Below are 17,729 nucleotides of genomic sequence, written 5' to 3'. Positions count from 1 at the left end.
TCATGTCCGCCGCACATCGAAATGTTGTCAGCATTTATCATTGCACAAGAATTTCTTGCGAACTGCTTGTGCAATACCACCCCTGCAGATTCGCGGGCAATCGGCCGCTAGCAGGGGGTGTCAATTAGCCCAATCATATAGAATTGGGCGAATTGATGTCTGCATTGTCAGAGCAGGCGGACCAGTTATGGAGCAGCAGTCTTTAGACCGCTGCTTAATAACTGCTGTTTCCGGTGAGCCTGAAGGCTTGCATGGAAACGGGCATCCATTCGGAGCTTGATAATTCAGCCCCATGGTCTATGGCCATTAGAAAATTATGAGCCACTATTTATTTTATGTAAAGCAGCCCATTTAACATGGGGTAAGTTATAAACGTGTGCTATAGCGTTGGAATTACCAGTGAATTATAAATGTTCAGGACTAAATTCTTAGAGGAGTAAATGGTCCATAGACTACTCCCTAAATCAGGACTTAAGTTCTTAGTAGGTGCCTTGACAGACTGGAGATTGAACCAGTACATATCTGTGAATAAGGGGAGACCTACTCCTAAATATAAGCAGGTTATCATGCTTTATATCAGAAATAGCTGCCAGTCCAGGGGCCACATTCCTAACTCTGTACTAGTTGCTGTCATCTCTTGCTCTTTCTGAGTAGCAGTAGAAGATAAAACTTTCATAAACTTGGGACTTTCACACCTGCATCTGCCACCATATCAGGACAACACACTAGATAGAAGTGAGACTAGCACTGCTTACTTTATACACGACTACCAGGTGGGATGTTCAGGTCTTTCCCACACAGGGCCGCCAAAGTCTGCAATCGTTCATGCAGGACTAGCCAGCAAGGCTAGATGGCTGTGATATTCTAAGATACACAGTGAAATGTACTTTTCCTTTGCACAACTTTCAATATTGCAAAGACTCCGTTAATATAATAAATTATATATCATTATAACACTTTTATCACAAAAAGTATGAATCAGAAATATTAAACAGTGTTCCAAAAAAAACTTTCAATATTAGGAGAGCTTAATCTCAAACAAAATTACCATAAACAATTATAGGATTTTTTTTTTAAATGTATAGCCTATTATGTTGTAGCATTTTCATCTGAGGGCTTTGAGGCTCTGGTTAAGCAGTTAAGCTTTAGAGAGATCTGCTATCCAGTTTTCAAATGTAATAGTTTTATACTGATGTCATGTATTTTTTCTATCTAATTACTCAGGCCAGTTGGAATCTGACAGGTTCCTTCTGGTGAGTGGTGGAAAACCATCTAGGAAATGTGGAATTTTGTCCAGTGGGAACAATCTCTTTTTTAATGAAGAAGGTCTGAGAATGCTCATGACTAGAGACCTGGACTTATCCCTTGCAAGGTAAGAACAAAGTCATTGCAAAGTCAAGTATTCTAATCCCACATGCAAATATAAATATACAAGCCTATATAATATATAAGCCATGTCAAGCATGTTAGATAAAGGGCATTAGATAATGTCACATGCTCAGTCATTACATTGTTTCTGTTAGAGAGCTGTATCCTAAGTAAAGGTCACAAGCCATATCAGTGTCTTAAATAAAGACGTTTGTCACATACCTCTTACCTTCAATTAAAAAAACATAAAACACCTTGTAATTAGAAGAGTTTTCTGTTGTCTTCTACTAAATTAACGTACTATCAGAGTGTGAAAACATTCTGAGTACATTAACACCTATTTGCTTTACTTGTTTTACAGTGGATGAGCCAATCAAGACATGTTACTGGAGTAGATAAGGCTTATCACTGTATTGAATTTTTTTAGCAAAACTAGTATTACTTTGCAGTATCTTATCACCTATACTGAGGCCAATAAGGGATAGCGATGTTAAAGGAGTAGGCTTGCAATAAGCGCTTCCAATAAAATTAAAAGAAAATGGGGCAAACTAAATAAAGTCTATTTCAAAGGTTTTTACTACACATAATTACTCATTTTATATTACAGTCTCAAGTGTTTTATATCCCTACATTGCATTGTAGCCCATTCTAGCACCCAGTGGTTTTAATGCTTGCACATAGATGATGGATGGACTGGTTATGTGATCAAATAAATAGGCAGCTGACTGTGAACTAGATAAGTTCCAGTTTTGGTGGTTATGTTATGCAAACTGTTACTCTCTGGCTTTTATTGTGTGAGCTTGCTGCAGGTTATGCCAGACAAATATGTCCAGTTTGAGAATGCAATGGAGGATTTGAAGCAAAAATATGTATTGTGGCAAAAGTACCTGTAGAGCTGCTATCATTGGGCACCAGGGAGATGAAACAAGGTGACACCAGAGTAACCTCTGCTTCTGGTGCCTAAATGGACACAAAAATACATTATTTCTGTTTAGCAACCTTATTTCTATGTATTGTTCTATATTGTGTTATCCATCCATTATAAATAAATACCAAGTTTCATATGCTTTTTAGAGGGTTGCTGGGGTTTTCATTGACCTCTATGGAAACATACAATATGTGGTCAGAGCAGAAGTAAAGCATGGCGACTAACTGATATGGGACATTAGGCAATACAAAAGCTTCAGTACAGTCACTCACAAATCTTCCAAAGTTTCTTAAAATCCAAAAGACATAAAGAAAAGGGGTTCCTAATGGAACATAAAAAAAGAAAGAATAGTGCAGTATAAAAATACAAAATTACATGGAAAAAGGTGCAAAACTGCTGTCTGTCCGTAGTACTGCTCACTCATCACGTTTCAGCATTGTTTCAGAATCATATACAGTTCAGAATATTAAGAACACATTTATGTTGTGCTGCTAAAGAATAACATATCAGTCAAGTCTTAACGTTTTTAAAACAAATCAACATCCTTTTTAATGCAGTTATTTTTCCATAGCCAAACTCCACCCACTGTTTACCTTATTTGGAGGAGCCAATCTGGACTTTGGTCAGCAGACAACAAGGCTAGTCACAGTCATAAAGTTAGTATAAAGTGTTTTGCAGTTGTTATCAGTTAAAGCCAATTAGGCCCAATTATAACAGAGTTAGCCTTTAGAAGTCAGCAGGGTGCTTTTCATGTTCTGAGGATTAGAAATTGCTCAATGTTCAGAGCTAAATTACTTGAAAATGAGGCAAAACAAATAATGACAATAATATTGTAAAGTTGTTTCATTACTCATGACTAAGTATTTTATATAAAAATATCAAGGCGTTTACTATAATTTTAATTGCTGGGAAAATTCTAAACGGTTTACTAATAAAGCACTTTGTGCTTCCAAATTTTTGGCAACAATTTGGGGAAAGCCCTTTCCTGTTCCAGCATGTCTGTGCCCGTGTGCACAAAGTGAGGTCTATGAAGACATGGTTTCACGATTTTTTTGTGAAGGAACTCGAGTGGTCCGCACAGAGCCCCGATCTTAACCCTATTGTACACCTTTGCCATGAATTAGAACACTGATTGCGAGAAAGACCTTCACTTCTAACATCAGTGCGTGACCTCAGAAATTCCCACAAACACACTCCAAAATCTTGTGTAAAACCTTCCAGAAGAGTGCTGGATATTATAGCTGCAAAGGGGGTGTCAACTCGATATTAATGCCCATGGTTATGAAATATGATGCCCAACAAGCTCATATAGGTATGATGGTCAGGTGTCCACATTCATTTATGTGTCATAAATATTCATCATATACCTTGCATTGGTGTGAACGTCACATAAATTAGGAATATACAATTTTATAAAAAAAAATATCCTTTCTCTTTATTTCTACAAGCTGTTTACATGACAAACACTTTAGGTCTTCAATTTGTTTTCTTACTGATTCCTAGATTTGTGCAGTTCTTCATGAGGTTAGGCTGTGGAAAAGCTGTCCCTGACCCGAGAAGTCAACCAGTGCTCCTGCAATACTCACTAAATGGAGGGCTATCCTGGAGTATGTTGCAGGAATTCCTTTTCAGCAACTCCAGTAATGTGGGCCGATATGTTGCACTGGAAATCCCTCTGAAAGCTCGCTCCAGCTCTACCCGTTTGCGTTGGTGGCAGCCATCAGAAAATGGACACTTTTACAGCCCATGGGTTATTGATCAAGTAAGTATTTGCACAGTAAAAAGAAATCATAAAATAGATTTAGAAATTATCAGTTCAAATCATTTAAACTCTGATTTTAATCCGGTAGATTCTAATTGGTGGCAACATCTCTGGAAACACTGTCCTAGAAGATGACTTTACTAGTTTGGATAACAGAAAATGGCTTCTCCATCCAGGCGGAACTAAAATGTCAGTTTGTGGGTCTACTGGTGATGCACTTGTGTTCATTGAGAAGGCAAGCACTCGGTATGTGGTCTCCACCGATGTTGTGGTGAATGAGGACTCATTTCTACAGATTGACTTTGCAGCCTCCTGTTCTGTTACTGATACATGTTATGGTAAGAATAATGGACATATAAAAAAAAGTCATGATATCTTATATTTCTTTGCTTCGAAATAAAAATCAATTAAATGGTTTGATTAATTTACAGATCAGTCTTGCAGAACTTTTGTAATAAATGCTGAATACAAAATGGAAACTAAATAATGCCCTTAATAGTATCTATATATTATGTATTATTAAAAAAAAACCTGCAATAATAAGCCATTTAAAACACATTAAAATGATTGGCCAGCTATATCCCAATAATTGATATGAACTTATTTGTGAGGCTAAAGATATTTAAGATACACTCACACACACATATATGTATATATAATATCCCCCCCACAAAGTAAAATGTATTCAGTAATATCATGGATAAAAGTAACTGCATATGCATACACATGCATTTAATAAAAATGTAATTAAGACTAGACAACAACTGGCAGATTTAATGCTAAATTCTACTTAGTGAACACTGGCAGATTTAATGCTGAATTCTACTTAGTGCACAGAAGGTTGGATTAAGCTTTGGAACCTGAATTCACACCTTTAGATTATTGCCAAATTTTAGTAAATCCATGTACTATTTAAATAGATTGAGAAAGCTAAAACAGCCTGTCTCATTTGGTGTTTTGATATTTCCATTAAAGAACAAGGCATTCAAACATATTGAAACTGTTTTGCCTAAAAAAAAATGACGGAAAAACAATTTAATTTTAAATGAATACAGCAATATCAAATTTGTACTTATTGTTCATGTTTACTTGCTGGGCAGCACAATTCTTGTTCCCTGTTGGTGCAGAGACATTTTTTTTTTCAAACCTCACAAGAAAATGTTTTCTTCATGACAGACAGGGATATGCATCTTCTTAAACCAAAAAACTACAATGTCCATTCCCGCTATTAATCTTACTGAACGTACAAGTGTTTAAGACTGCATATGGGTTTTCATTACATGGTTGATCAAAAGATTAATGTGTAAGTCTAAAAATAACATGATAGAATAGCTAGAAAATATTCATAAACTGTGTAATTTTGACCAGATTTCCCAAAAGACCGATAATGCTAAGATAAGCAGAAATCAAGGATGCTCAGCACAAAAACAAATAGAATTTAAAAAAAACTTCCACGCAAGGTTCCAGCATCGTCACTTGTCTTCTGCGCTTCTCCTTCATTTTCCTTTCATTCTCTTACTCTCTAACTTTTTTCTCCTGCCTTCTCTAAATTCAAGGCCTGATGATCAAAGATTCTCCTGCATGGAGAGAAACTATAGTGCAGACTTCACAGGGGCTGAACTCATTGATTGCTATAAGAAAAAGATTGATGGGAGAAGCCTCCCATAAAGCTCTCCACTTAGATCTAAAATGACCCCCAGCACTAAGAGATCTCTCACAAGATTTTAGAGAGGCAAATTGCATCCCCGGCATTTCTATATATGAAAGAGAGACAAACCCAGTGCAGTATAGCAAAGGAAGTTTTGTTACATTTACATTTTTTATATTTTATATTACTTTACACTTCAGATTGGACCCTTTAAGTTTTATAACATTTAGGCTTTACACTTTCTATTTTACATTTTAGTGTATTTAGATTTTGTATACAGCATTGATTTCACAAATTCTGATTATGCTTTGGTCAAAATTCATAATACACTTAATTAAATGACTGAAATGTAATATATACTAAACAAGAGTTTAAATTGTAATGAAAACATTTCAGCTTAATTAGTATTTCTCTTGCAAGGTGTATCCAGTCCACGGATTCATCCTTACTTGTGGGATATTCTCATTCCCTACAGGAAGTGGCAAAGAGAACACACAGCAGAGCTGTCCATATAGCTCCCCCTCTGGCTCCGCCCCCCAGTCATTCTCTTTGCCGCTCTAACAAGTAGCATCTCCACGGGAGGGTAAAGTGAATGTGGTGTTCGATTTGTAGTTTTTATATCTTCAATCAAAAGTTTGTTATTTTTAAATAGTGCCGGTTTGTACTATTTACTCTCTAGCAGAAAGTGAAGAAGATTTCTGCTGAGAGGAAAATGATTTTAGCATGTTGTAACTAAAATCCACTGCTGTTCCCACACAGGACTGGGGAGTACCAGAAAACTTCAGTTGGGGGGAACAGTTTGCAGGCTTAACTGCTACAAGGTATGTTCAGATTATAGATTAGAGAACTGGCACTAGATATAGTGTGTAGAGGAATAAATGGATAATAAATCCGGTGCTACCCTAAAATGTATATAAGTTAAGATTAACAGGTAAGAGAACCTAAGGTTTAAGGGTTTAATATAGCACTCATTCCTACTAATGTTAATTATAAAAAATTGAATTTTTATTACTTAAAGTTAAAAAATAATAAAGGAGAGTCAACCCCTTTATAGTACCCACTAGCTCGCTGTGCACCTTGTCCCCCTGTTTCCTGGCCGATAGCAGCTCCCTCGGCTTCAGGTGACAGGGACAAAGGACAGCAATTAAAACCAATATAAATGTGCACCGAGGTGCTTACAAATTCCACAAACGCGTTTCGGCTGTGTAAACCAGCCTTTGTCAATGTGTAAGAGCAAACCGAGGCCCGAGTGCCACCCTCTTATATAGTGCTAACACAGACTGTCCCCACCAATCCGCTTCGGCCTTTGACAACGCCCCTCACCGCACCAATAAGCCACTGTGCATTCAGGGCGTATCCTGATGCTTACATTTGATAGGATTGCCTGGAGCGGCTTCGTCTCTACTGGTTTTTAATTGGTTGCGCGTAATAACAACTTATACTCATTCGATAAACAAACAAATTTCCTAAGAGTAAACATATTGAGTTATTTGTAGTGTCCATCGTCTCGTAATAATTAATAGCTGATACCATCATTGCTATGTATGACTGTTCGGGTTTAAGTCTTTAGCAAATGTTCTTTGTAATTCCGTGTTAGACTGTCCTGTCTGCACGGCTAGTCGTAATCTGATTAAACAGACTTTATCGTTATTCTATGCTCATGCATTAAACGACTACTATCTTTTCATCGTTGACATAACATATTTCAACAAAATCTTGTTTGATTATATTTTCTAACTTTTTTGTGAGTGTGGCTATTCCCAGGGCGGATTATAGTATTATAATATTCTTCAACTAAAGTTTTTAAGTGAATGACTTTCAATTCCAATTGCCACTTTATCATTTCTGTAGTGTTCGAGTTAAGTGATTCCTTATAGTAAGTCATGTGACTACTGACTTATTACAGTCATTCAGATCACCACAAGTAAATAATAGTCATATATCTAGAACTAAGAGATTACTATCCAGTTTAATCTCTGTTTTGTCTATATTGAGTCTAAAATTCACGTTTTCTAGCAGAGTCATGGCCCATTAATATTTATTATGGAATTTCTATGCGAAGTTGGTAATTCTATTATATTTAACCTAGTTATACATAGCCATCAATCACAGACAGTATGTTAGCTCTGACATGTATGCATTGCATGTATCAAGATTTTCAAAAAAGAAATAATGTCACTGAAGTTTAGCTTTATATCTTTACGGTATCATTATTATTAATGCTTCATTTCGATGGTGTAAATCAAATATGTTAATTGATAGGCAAAGTGTTGCCTGACTAGAGTATGAAGTCAGATATGTTTATATCATCTCTTATAGGTAAAGATGTATTGTACTCCTATTATAATTCTAGCATATTATGTTAATGTGATAAGACTTATGTAAATGCTTATCAACCTAGATATATAATCCTCACATAGTAGTATTAGTATGAAAATACATATACAATATGTTTGGGATTTGTTGTATATGCTTTTTATAAACGGAGGATGTTTATGAGAGTAGTTGTTGGATTATAGTCGTAGTTGGCAACTAAAAGGGGAGAACAGATAAAGCACTATGGGCGGCACATTAAGACAAAATAACTTGTTACTTGTATGCACAATGTACCATATGAATGTTGATTTTACATTCACAATATTAATCATCTTGTGTTCCCTTTCGAACACTTGAGATGTTTTTAATTATCATGGAATGTTATTTGAACTAAAATCAACATTTTCATTTTACATTTATACTACATTGTAAAGTATTTTCTAAATACAGATTCTGAAAACTAAGATTATCATTCCTCCTAATTTACAAGAAAACCCAATAATTATTTGCTTCGTTCATTCCGTGTGGCATTACTGTGTTCAATTTAAATATCCAGCTCGTTTCTTTTTGTAACAGAGTATTCTCAGTGATACCACCTCTAATGCCCGGTTTCACCTTTTCTATGCCCCAACACTCGAAGGATGTAGTTTTACCTGCATGGTTTAGCAGGAAATGTTTTGCTACACTTGTGATTTTTTTACCTTCTTTCATATCTTTTTTGGCATTACGTATGTTACTGAGGTGTTCGGTTATTCTGGTACCCAATTTACGAGTTGTCATGCCTGTGTATATTAAATTGCATGAACATGATAAACAGTATATGACATTCTCACTCTGACAGTTAATATGAGTTTTAATTTTCCAATTCTTTGAAAATCTGTCAGTTATAGAGTCTTTTTTAGTCATGAACTGACAGATTTTACAATGGCCACACGGAGTGGAGCCTTGGTATATTGGCTTTTTATTTCTGTTTCTGTCAAAGTGACTTTGTGTGAGATTATCTCTTAAATTTCTGGCACGTCTGAACGTAAAAGATGGTCTTTCCGGTATCAATCCTTTTAAACGTTCATCACTTTGTAGGATATGCCAGTGTTTTTTTACAATTGAGCTCACTTTTTCACTTTGATTATTATAGGTGGATATAAATCTAATGGTGTTCTCATCTGATCCACATTTTTTGTTTTTCGGTTTTAGAAGATCTGACCTATTTTTAGCTAGTGCTTTTTGATAAGCCTTGGCTAGTAGTTTCTTAGAGTAACCCCTTTGAAGTAGTCTTTCTCTTAATTCTGTTGCCGCTTGTTTGAAGGAGTTTAGGTCTGTGCAATTTCTCCTTATTCTAAGGTATTCACCATATGGTAAACTGGTGATTGTGGACGGATGATGGTTGCTATGTGCATGCAGAATATTGTTTGTAGCAGTAGCTTTTCTATATGTGTCCGTCACTAATTTATTATTGTTTTTAGAGATGGTTAGGTCCAAAAACTCAACTTTTTCGTAACTGACATTATAAGTCAGGTATAATCCGAATGGATTGATATTAAGCAATTTAATGAATTCATTTAGTGACTCCATTGGACCATCCCATATAAGGATAATGTCATCTATATACCTGGACCAGTGGGAGATGTACTGTGTATACTGGTTCATATGTTCATTGAACACAATCATCTCTTCCCACCAGCCCAGGTATATATTGGCATACGTTGGCGCACAAGATGTGCCCATTGCGGTGCCACAGACTTGTAAGAAAAATTTGTCATCAAACACGAAGTAATTGTGTGTGAGAACGAATTTCAATAGCTTGATAATAAACTCTTTGGTAGCTAAATCCATATCAGTATCTTTTTGTAAGAAATAAGCTATAGCTTTGATGCCCCATTCTGTTTTGATACTCGTATAGAGGGACTCTACATCACACGTTACTAAGATAGAGTGTTCAGTAACTGTGATGTTTTGCATTTTATTCAAAATGTGCATCGTATCTCTAGTGTGCGATGGTAGAGCCTCAACAATGCTTCTTAACCTCGCATCAACGTATCTGCTAGCTTTTTCTGTCAATGATCCTATCCCTGAGACAATTGGTCTCCCCGGTGGGCATAAGATATTTTTATGGATTTTCGGCAATAGATATAAGGTCGCTACTCTAGGGTTGGTGACCATCAAATAGTTGTGTTCTTTTTGGTCAATAATCTTATCATTAAGTGCTGTATCAATCAATTTTTGATATATTTCTTTGAAATTCTCTGTAGGGTTGCCCAGAAGTCTTTTGTAATTAGTACTATTTGTGAGTTGTTTCATAGCTTCTACTGTATACATTGTGGTGGGCCAAATTACAATGTTACCCCCCTTGTCACTATTTTTGATCTGAACATCTGTCCATTCGGTCATTTCTTTTATTGCATCCATTTCAGGTTTGGTCATATTACTCATGTCGCATGTATCTTCATTCATGGCTATTATATCCTGACATACTAGATTCAAAAATGTTACTGCTTGAGGTGAAATAGTGCTTGGGGGAACAAATTTGGACTTAGTTTTTATAATCTCTCTCCAATTGTCATTATTAGATAACAATTCACTAGTTACTAATTCATTATCTTCCAGTAAAGATATTAAATCATTAAGGGCTGTTCTGTCAGTTGTGTCAGTTATGGTTAAACTGTCAGAATCATCAGAATTCGAGAAATATTTCTTTAGTAGCACTTTTCTAACAAACAAATGTGTGTCTTTAATTGCCTCAAATTTGTCAATACGATTGGAGGGTACAAAGGATAGGCCTTTCTTTAATGCACTTATGTGTATGGGGGTTAGAATTTTATCAGAAAGATTAATGATGTTAAGATTGTCATTCTTATCATTATCTTCTATTTCTGTTTGTGTGGTTGGTTCTTGTGGTATTGTTGTTTTTGGTTGAACCGAACTTGTCGTCTTGTTTGGGTTCCTACTTCGCCCTCTGCGGATTTTCCGTCTAAAGGGATTCTATTTATGTTAATATGTGGTTTTGATTTTTTAGATTTTTTGGTACTGTTAGTGAGTATTGATCTGGGAGTTATTTCATTATCAGATGTTTCTGCATCTGCAGATTCGTACTCTATGTCAGTACCCTCTGAGTCAGAGATTTGAGTGGTACTTTTTTTCCAGGAATATACTTTTCCTTGTGAGTAATCATCTAAGTCTCTATCAATCTTTCTTTCTTTTTTCTCAGATACAAATTTAGCAAATCTCTCCACATCAGTTTTAATTTTGTTGTATGATTTCTGAAAATCATCCCTTGTTTCATATATTTTAAGACTGTCACTGAGTTTATTGATTTCTTGTGTGACTGAATTTAATTTCTCAGTCTCATGTTCTATAAGATAGCTTATCAATTTTAGTGAACAATCAGTTAGGGCTTGTTCCCATTTAGACTTAAGTTCAGGTTTTAAATTATAAAAAGATGGAAACATCTTAAGGCGTAAACCCCTAGGTATGACGCTGTTCTTTTGATAAAAGTCATACATCCCCAGGTTCCATTGACCTTTAATTTGCTTTTTCCTTATTTTTTTAAGATCTTTTAGTGATTGTGACCACTCTCCCACCACTTCCCCTTCTACAGTGCTTTTGTTTTGAAGGTCCGATGTAAGTTTACAAATATCATCGGACCATCTTTGCATTTCTGCACTTAGATCAAATGAGGCCATTTGGATATCTGTGCTCAAGTATCTCAAGTAAGGAAAAGAAGTTGTTAGTGCAACTTCACTGATTAAATGTGTAGATTATAGATTAGAGAACTGGCACTAGATATAGTGTGTAGAGGAATAAATGGATAATAAATCCGGTGCTACCCTAAAATGTATATAAGTTAAGATTAACAGGTAAGAGAACCTAAGGTTTAAGGGTTTAATATAGCACTCATTCCTACTAATGTTAATTATAAAAAATTGAATTTTTATTACTTAAAGTTAAAAAATAATAAAGGAGAGTCAACCCCTTTATAGTACCCACTAGCTCGCTGTGCACCTTGTCCCCCTGTTTCCTGGCCGATAGCAGCTCCCTCGGCTTCAGGTGACAGGGACAAAGGACAGCAATTAAAACCAATATAAATGTGCACCGAGGTGCTTACAAATTCCACAAACGCGTTTCGGCTGTGTAAACCAGCCTTTGTCAATGTGTAAGAGCAAACCGAGGCCCGAGTGCCACCCTCTTATATAGTGCTAACACAGACTGTCCCCACCAATCCGCTTCGGCCTTTGACAACGCCCCTCACCGCACCAATAAGCCACTGTGCATTCAGGGCGTATCCTGATGCTTACATTTGATAGGATTGCCTGGAGCGGCTTCGTCTCTACTGGTTTTTAATTGGTTGCGCGTAATAACAACTTATACTCATTCGATAAACAAACAAATTTCCTAAGAGTAAACATATTGAGTTATTTGTAGTGTCCATCGTCTCGTAATAATTAATAGCTGATACCATCATTGCTATGTATGACTGTTCGGGTTTAAGTCTTTAGCAAATGTTCTTTGTAATTCCGTGTTAGACTGTCCTGTCTGCACGGCTAGTCGTAATCTGATTAAACAGACTTTATCGTTATTCTATGCTCATGCATTAAACGACTACTATCTTTTCATCGTTGACATAACATATTTCAACAAAATCTTGTTTGATTATATTTTCTAACTTTTTTGTGAGTGTGGCTATTCCCAGGGCGGATTATAGTATTATAATATTCTTCAACTAAAGTTTTTAAGTGAATGACTTTCAATTCCAATTGCCACTTTATCATTTCTGTAGTGTTCGAGTTAAGTGATTCCTTATAGTAAGTCATGTGACTACTGACTTATTACAGTCATTCAGATCACCACAAGTAAATAATAGTCATATATCTAGAACTAAGAGATTACTATCCAGTTTAATCTCTGTTTTGTCTATATTGAGTCTAAAATTCACGTTTTCTAGCAGTCATGGCCCATTAATATTTATTATGGAATTTCTATGCGAAGTTGGTAATTCTATTATATTTAACCTAGTTATACATAGCCATCAATCACAGACAGTATGTTAGCTCTGACATGTATGCATTGCATGTATCAAGATTTTCAAAAAAGAAATAATGTCACTGAAGTTTAGCTTTATATCTTTACGGTATCATTATTATTAATGCTTCATTTCGATGGTGTAAATCAAATATGTTAATTGATAGGCAAAGTGTTGCCTGACTAGAGTATGAAGTCAGATATGTTTATATCATCTCTTATAGGTAAAGATGTATTGTACTCCTATTATAATTCTAGCATATTATGTTAATGTGATAAGACTTATGTAAATGCTTATCAACCTAGATATATAATCCTCACATAGTAGTATTAGTATGAAAATACATATACAATATGTTTGGGATTTGTTGTATATGCTTTTTATAAACGGAGGATGTTTATGAGAGTAGTTGTTGGATTATAGTCGTAGTTGGCAACTAAAAGGGGCACTATGGGCGGCACATTAAGACAAAATAACTTGTTGCTTGTATGAACAATGTACCATATGAATGTTGATTTTACATTCACAATATTAATCATCTTGTGTTCCCTTTCGAACACTTGAGATGTTTTTAATTATCATGGAATGTTATTTGAACTAAAATCAACATTTTCATTTTACATTTATACTACATTGTAAAGTATTTTCTAAATACAGATTCTGAAAACTAAGATTATCATTCCTCCTAATTTACAAGAAAACCCAATAATTATTTGCTTCGTTCATTCCGTGTGGCATTACTGTGTTCAATTTAAATATCCAGCTCGTTTCTTTTTGTAACAGAGTATTCTCAGTGCTACCACCTCTAATGCCCGGTTTCACCTTTTCTATGCCCCAACACTCTCATAAACATCATAAACATCCTCCGTTTATAAAAAGCATATACAACAAATCCCAAACATATTGTATATGTATTTTCATACTAATACTACTATGTGAGGATTATATATCTAGGTTGATAAGCATTTACATAAGTCTTATCACATTAACATAATATGCTAGAATTATAATAGGAGTACAATACATCTTTACCTATAAGAGATGATATAAACATATCTGACTTCATACTCTAGTCAGGCAACACTTTGCCTATCAATTAACATATTTGATTTACACCATCGAAATGAAGCATTAATAATAATGATACCGTAAAGATATAAAGCTAAACTTCAGTGACATTATTTATTTTTTGAAAATCTTGATACATGCAATGCATACATGTCAGAGCTAACATACTGTCTGTGATTGATGGCTATGTATAACTAGGTTAAATATAATAGAATTACCAACTTCGCATAGAAATTCCATAATAAATATTAATGGGCCATGACTCTGCTAGAAAACGTGAATTTTAGACTCAATATAGACAAAACAGAGATTAAACTGGATAATAATCTCTTAGTTCTAGATATATGACTATTATTTACTTGTGGTGATCTGAATGACTGTAATAAGTCAGTAGTCACATGACTTACTATAAGGAATCACTTAACTCGAACACTACAGAAATGATAAAGTGGCAATTGGAATTGAAAGTCATTCACTTAAAAACTTTAGTTGAAGAATATTATAATACTATAATCCGCCCTGGGAATAGCCACACTCACAAAAAAGTTAGAAAATATAATCAAACAAGATTTTGTTGAAATATGTTATGTCAACGATGAAAAGATAGTAGTCGTTTAATGCATGAGCATAGAATAACGATAAAGTCTGTTTAATCAGATTACGACTAGCCGTGCAGACAGGACAGTCTAACACGGAATTACAAAGAACAATTGCTAAAGACTTAAACCCGAACAGTCATACATAGCAATGATGGTATCAGCTATTAATTATTACGAGACGATGGACACTACAAATAACTCAATATGTTTACTCTTAGGAAATTTGTTTGTTTATCGAATGAGTATAAGTTGTTATTACGCGCAACCAATTAAAAACCAGTAGAGACGAAGCCGCTCCAGGCAATCCTATCAAATGTAAGCATCAGGATACGCCCTGAATGCACAGTGGCTTATTGGTGCGGTGAGGGGCGTTGTCAAAGGCCGAAGCGGATTGGTGGGGACAGTCTGTGTTAGCACTATATAAGAGGGTGGCACTCGGGCCTCGGTTTGCTCTTACACATTGACAAAGGCTGGTTTACACAGCCGAAACGCGTTTGTGGAATTTGTAAGCACCTCGGTGCACATTTATATTGGTTTTAATTGCTGTCCTTTGTCCCTGTCACCTGAAGCCGAGGGAGCTGCTATCGGCCAGGAAACAGGGGGACAAGGTGCACAGCGAGCTAGTGGGTACTATAAAGGGGTTGACTCTCCTTTATTATTTTTTAACTTTAAGTAATAAAAATTCAATTTTTTATAATTAACATTAGTAGGAATGAGTGCTATATTAAACCCTTAAACCTTAGGTTCTCTTACCTGTAAATCTTAACAAGGTATGTTCAGTCATCTTTTTTCTAGTCAAGACTTAGTAATGCTAGAAGACTGACAAGAATCCCCATGTGGGGAAGGTAAGCCATATTCTGAGACTCAGTATAGAAGGAAGGCTTAATTAACAGGGCTCAAAGACTGGTGGACACTGTTAAAGGGCAATCGATTATTTTATTGTGAATATATAATCATTATACAAGTATTTATTACTTTTGGAGTGTTTTATGGGGTTTTATTCCACATGGCAGAATTTTAGACACCTCTTTAGGGTTTTGAAGGCCCCACAACTCCGGAGTGGAGAGGGAGGGGGCCTAAATTTCGTGCCTCAGTTGCGCAGTTCATATTGCAGACAGCTTCATGCAGCTTCACGTGGAGGGTCCAAAGACTACTGGAGGACTTCATAGAGGCTTATTTTCATCAAATTAATCCCCAGGGGCAAGGTAGGTCCACAGCAGATTGCTGTGGCACGGTGCTGTAGTTTGCTAACCGGTTGTCAGCTTTAGGTTGCTCCAGTTCGGGCATTAAGGGGTTAATTGACTTGAAATTTGCTGTGCAATCATTCCAAAGCATTAAGATAGTGTGGTAAAAATTTCAGAAAGATTGGATCATTTTTTGAGATTTAGTAAAAAAGTGTGCGCTTTTTATTATTTAAAGGCACAGTACCGTTTTTTCTCAAATTGTATATTTCAGTATTTGAGTGCTGTCTAAGTCTGTTTAACATGTCTGAGCCTACAGATAGACGTTGCTCTATGTGTTTAGTAGCCATGGTGGAACCCCCTTTACATTTGTGTTTTAAGTGTGCTAATGTATCTATGCATTTTAAAGATCACGATGTTTCACTTATAAATGTAGCCCAAGATGATTCTTTAACAGAAGGTAATGAGGATAGCCCACCTTCCTCTCCCCATGTGTCGACACCAGTTACGCCCGCACAAGCGATGCCTAGTACCTCTAGCGCATTGGCCCCTATTACATTACAACAATTAGCAGCAGTCATGGATAATTCCCTTGCGGCATTTTTATCCAAACTGCCAGTTTTCCCTAAAAAGCGTGATAGCTCGGTTTTAAGAACAGAGTATGAGCAATCAGAAGCTTTGGAGGGTTTATCTGTTGTACCCTCACAACACTCTGAAGTGTCGGTGAGGGATGTGCTGTCCGAGGGAGATATTTCTGACACTGGAAAGGTTTCTCAGCGGGCAGAATCAGATTCCTTAGCGTTTAAATTTAAGCTGGAATACCTCCGCGTGCTGCTTAAGGAGGTATTAGCTACGCTGGATGATTGCGACCCCATGGTGGTCCCAAAGAAATTGTGTAAAATGGACAAATATCTAGAAGTCCCTGTATACACTGATGCGTTTCCGATCGCGAAGAGGGTGGCGGATATTGTGGATAGGGAGTGGGAGAGACCAGGTGTACCCTTTGTTCCCCCTCCTATCTTTAAGAAAATGTTCCCCATTACTGATCCCAGGCAGGACGCATGGCAGACGGTCCCTAAGGTAGAGGGGGCAGTTTCAACACTAGCCAAGCGCACAACCATACCAATTGAAGACAGTTGTGCGTTCAAAGATCCTATGGATAAAAAATTAGAAGGTTTACTAAAGAAAATATTTGTACAACAAGGTTTCCTTCTACAGCCTATTGCCTGCATTATTCCTGTAACTACTGCAGCGGCTTTCTGGTTTGAGGCGCTGGAGGAGTCGCTCCAGACGGAGACCTCATATGACGAAATTATGGATAGAATTAAGGCTCTAAAGCTGGCTAATTCGTTTATCACAGATGCCGCTTTGCAATTAGCTAAGTTAGCGGCGAAAAATTCTGGTTTTGCCATCATGGCGCGCAGAGCGCTTTGGCTCAAATCATGGTCGGCTGATGTGTCGTCTAAGACAAAGTTACTGAATATTCCTTTCAAGGGAAAGACCCTTTTCGGGCCCGAGTTGAAAGAGATTATTTCGGATATCACTGGGGGAAAGGGCCATGCCCTCCCGCAAGATAGGCCTTTTAAGGCTAAAAACAAGGCTAATTTTCGTTCCTTTCGCAACTTCAGGAGCGGTCCTGCTTCAACCTCTGCGACCGCAAAGCAAGAGGGTAACTCTCCACAGCCCAAGGCAACCTGGAAGCCTTTGCAGGGCTGGAACAAGGGTAAACCGGCCAAGAAGCCTACAGCTGCTACTAAGACAGCATGAAGGGGTAGCCCCCGATCCGGGACCGGATCTGGTAGGGGGCAGACTCTCTCTCTTTGCTCAGGCCTGGGCAAGAGA

General features: G+C 36.6%; 1 protein-coding gene across 1 annotated transcript in view; it reads left to right on the top strand.

The window, feature by feature from the left end:
- Positions 1–17,729, top strand: part of RELN (reelin) — a 957,839-nt gene that overhangs the window by 840,329 nt on the left and 99,781 nt on the right. The window contains 3 exon segments of the mRNA XM_053716545.1: positions 1,225–1,372; positions 3,800–4,058; positions 4,147–4,396. Of these exon segments, the coding sequence (XP_053572520.1) occupies positions 1,225–1,372; positions 3,800–4,058; positions 4,147–4,396 (657 nt within the window).

Source organism: Bombina bombina, chromosome 6 (genome assembly GCF_027579735.1).
Source record: "Bombina bombina isolate aBomBom1 chromosome 6, aBomBom1.pri, whole genome shotgun sequence".
In the NCBI taxonomy this organism is placed as follows: Eukaryota; Metazoa; Chordata; class Amphibia; order Anura; family Bombinatoridae; genus Bombina; species Bombina bombina.
This window is presented reverse-complemented; position numbering and strand designations above follow the sequence as displayed.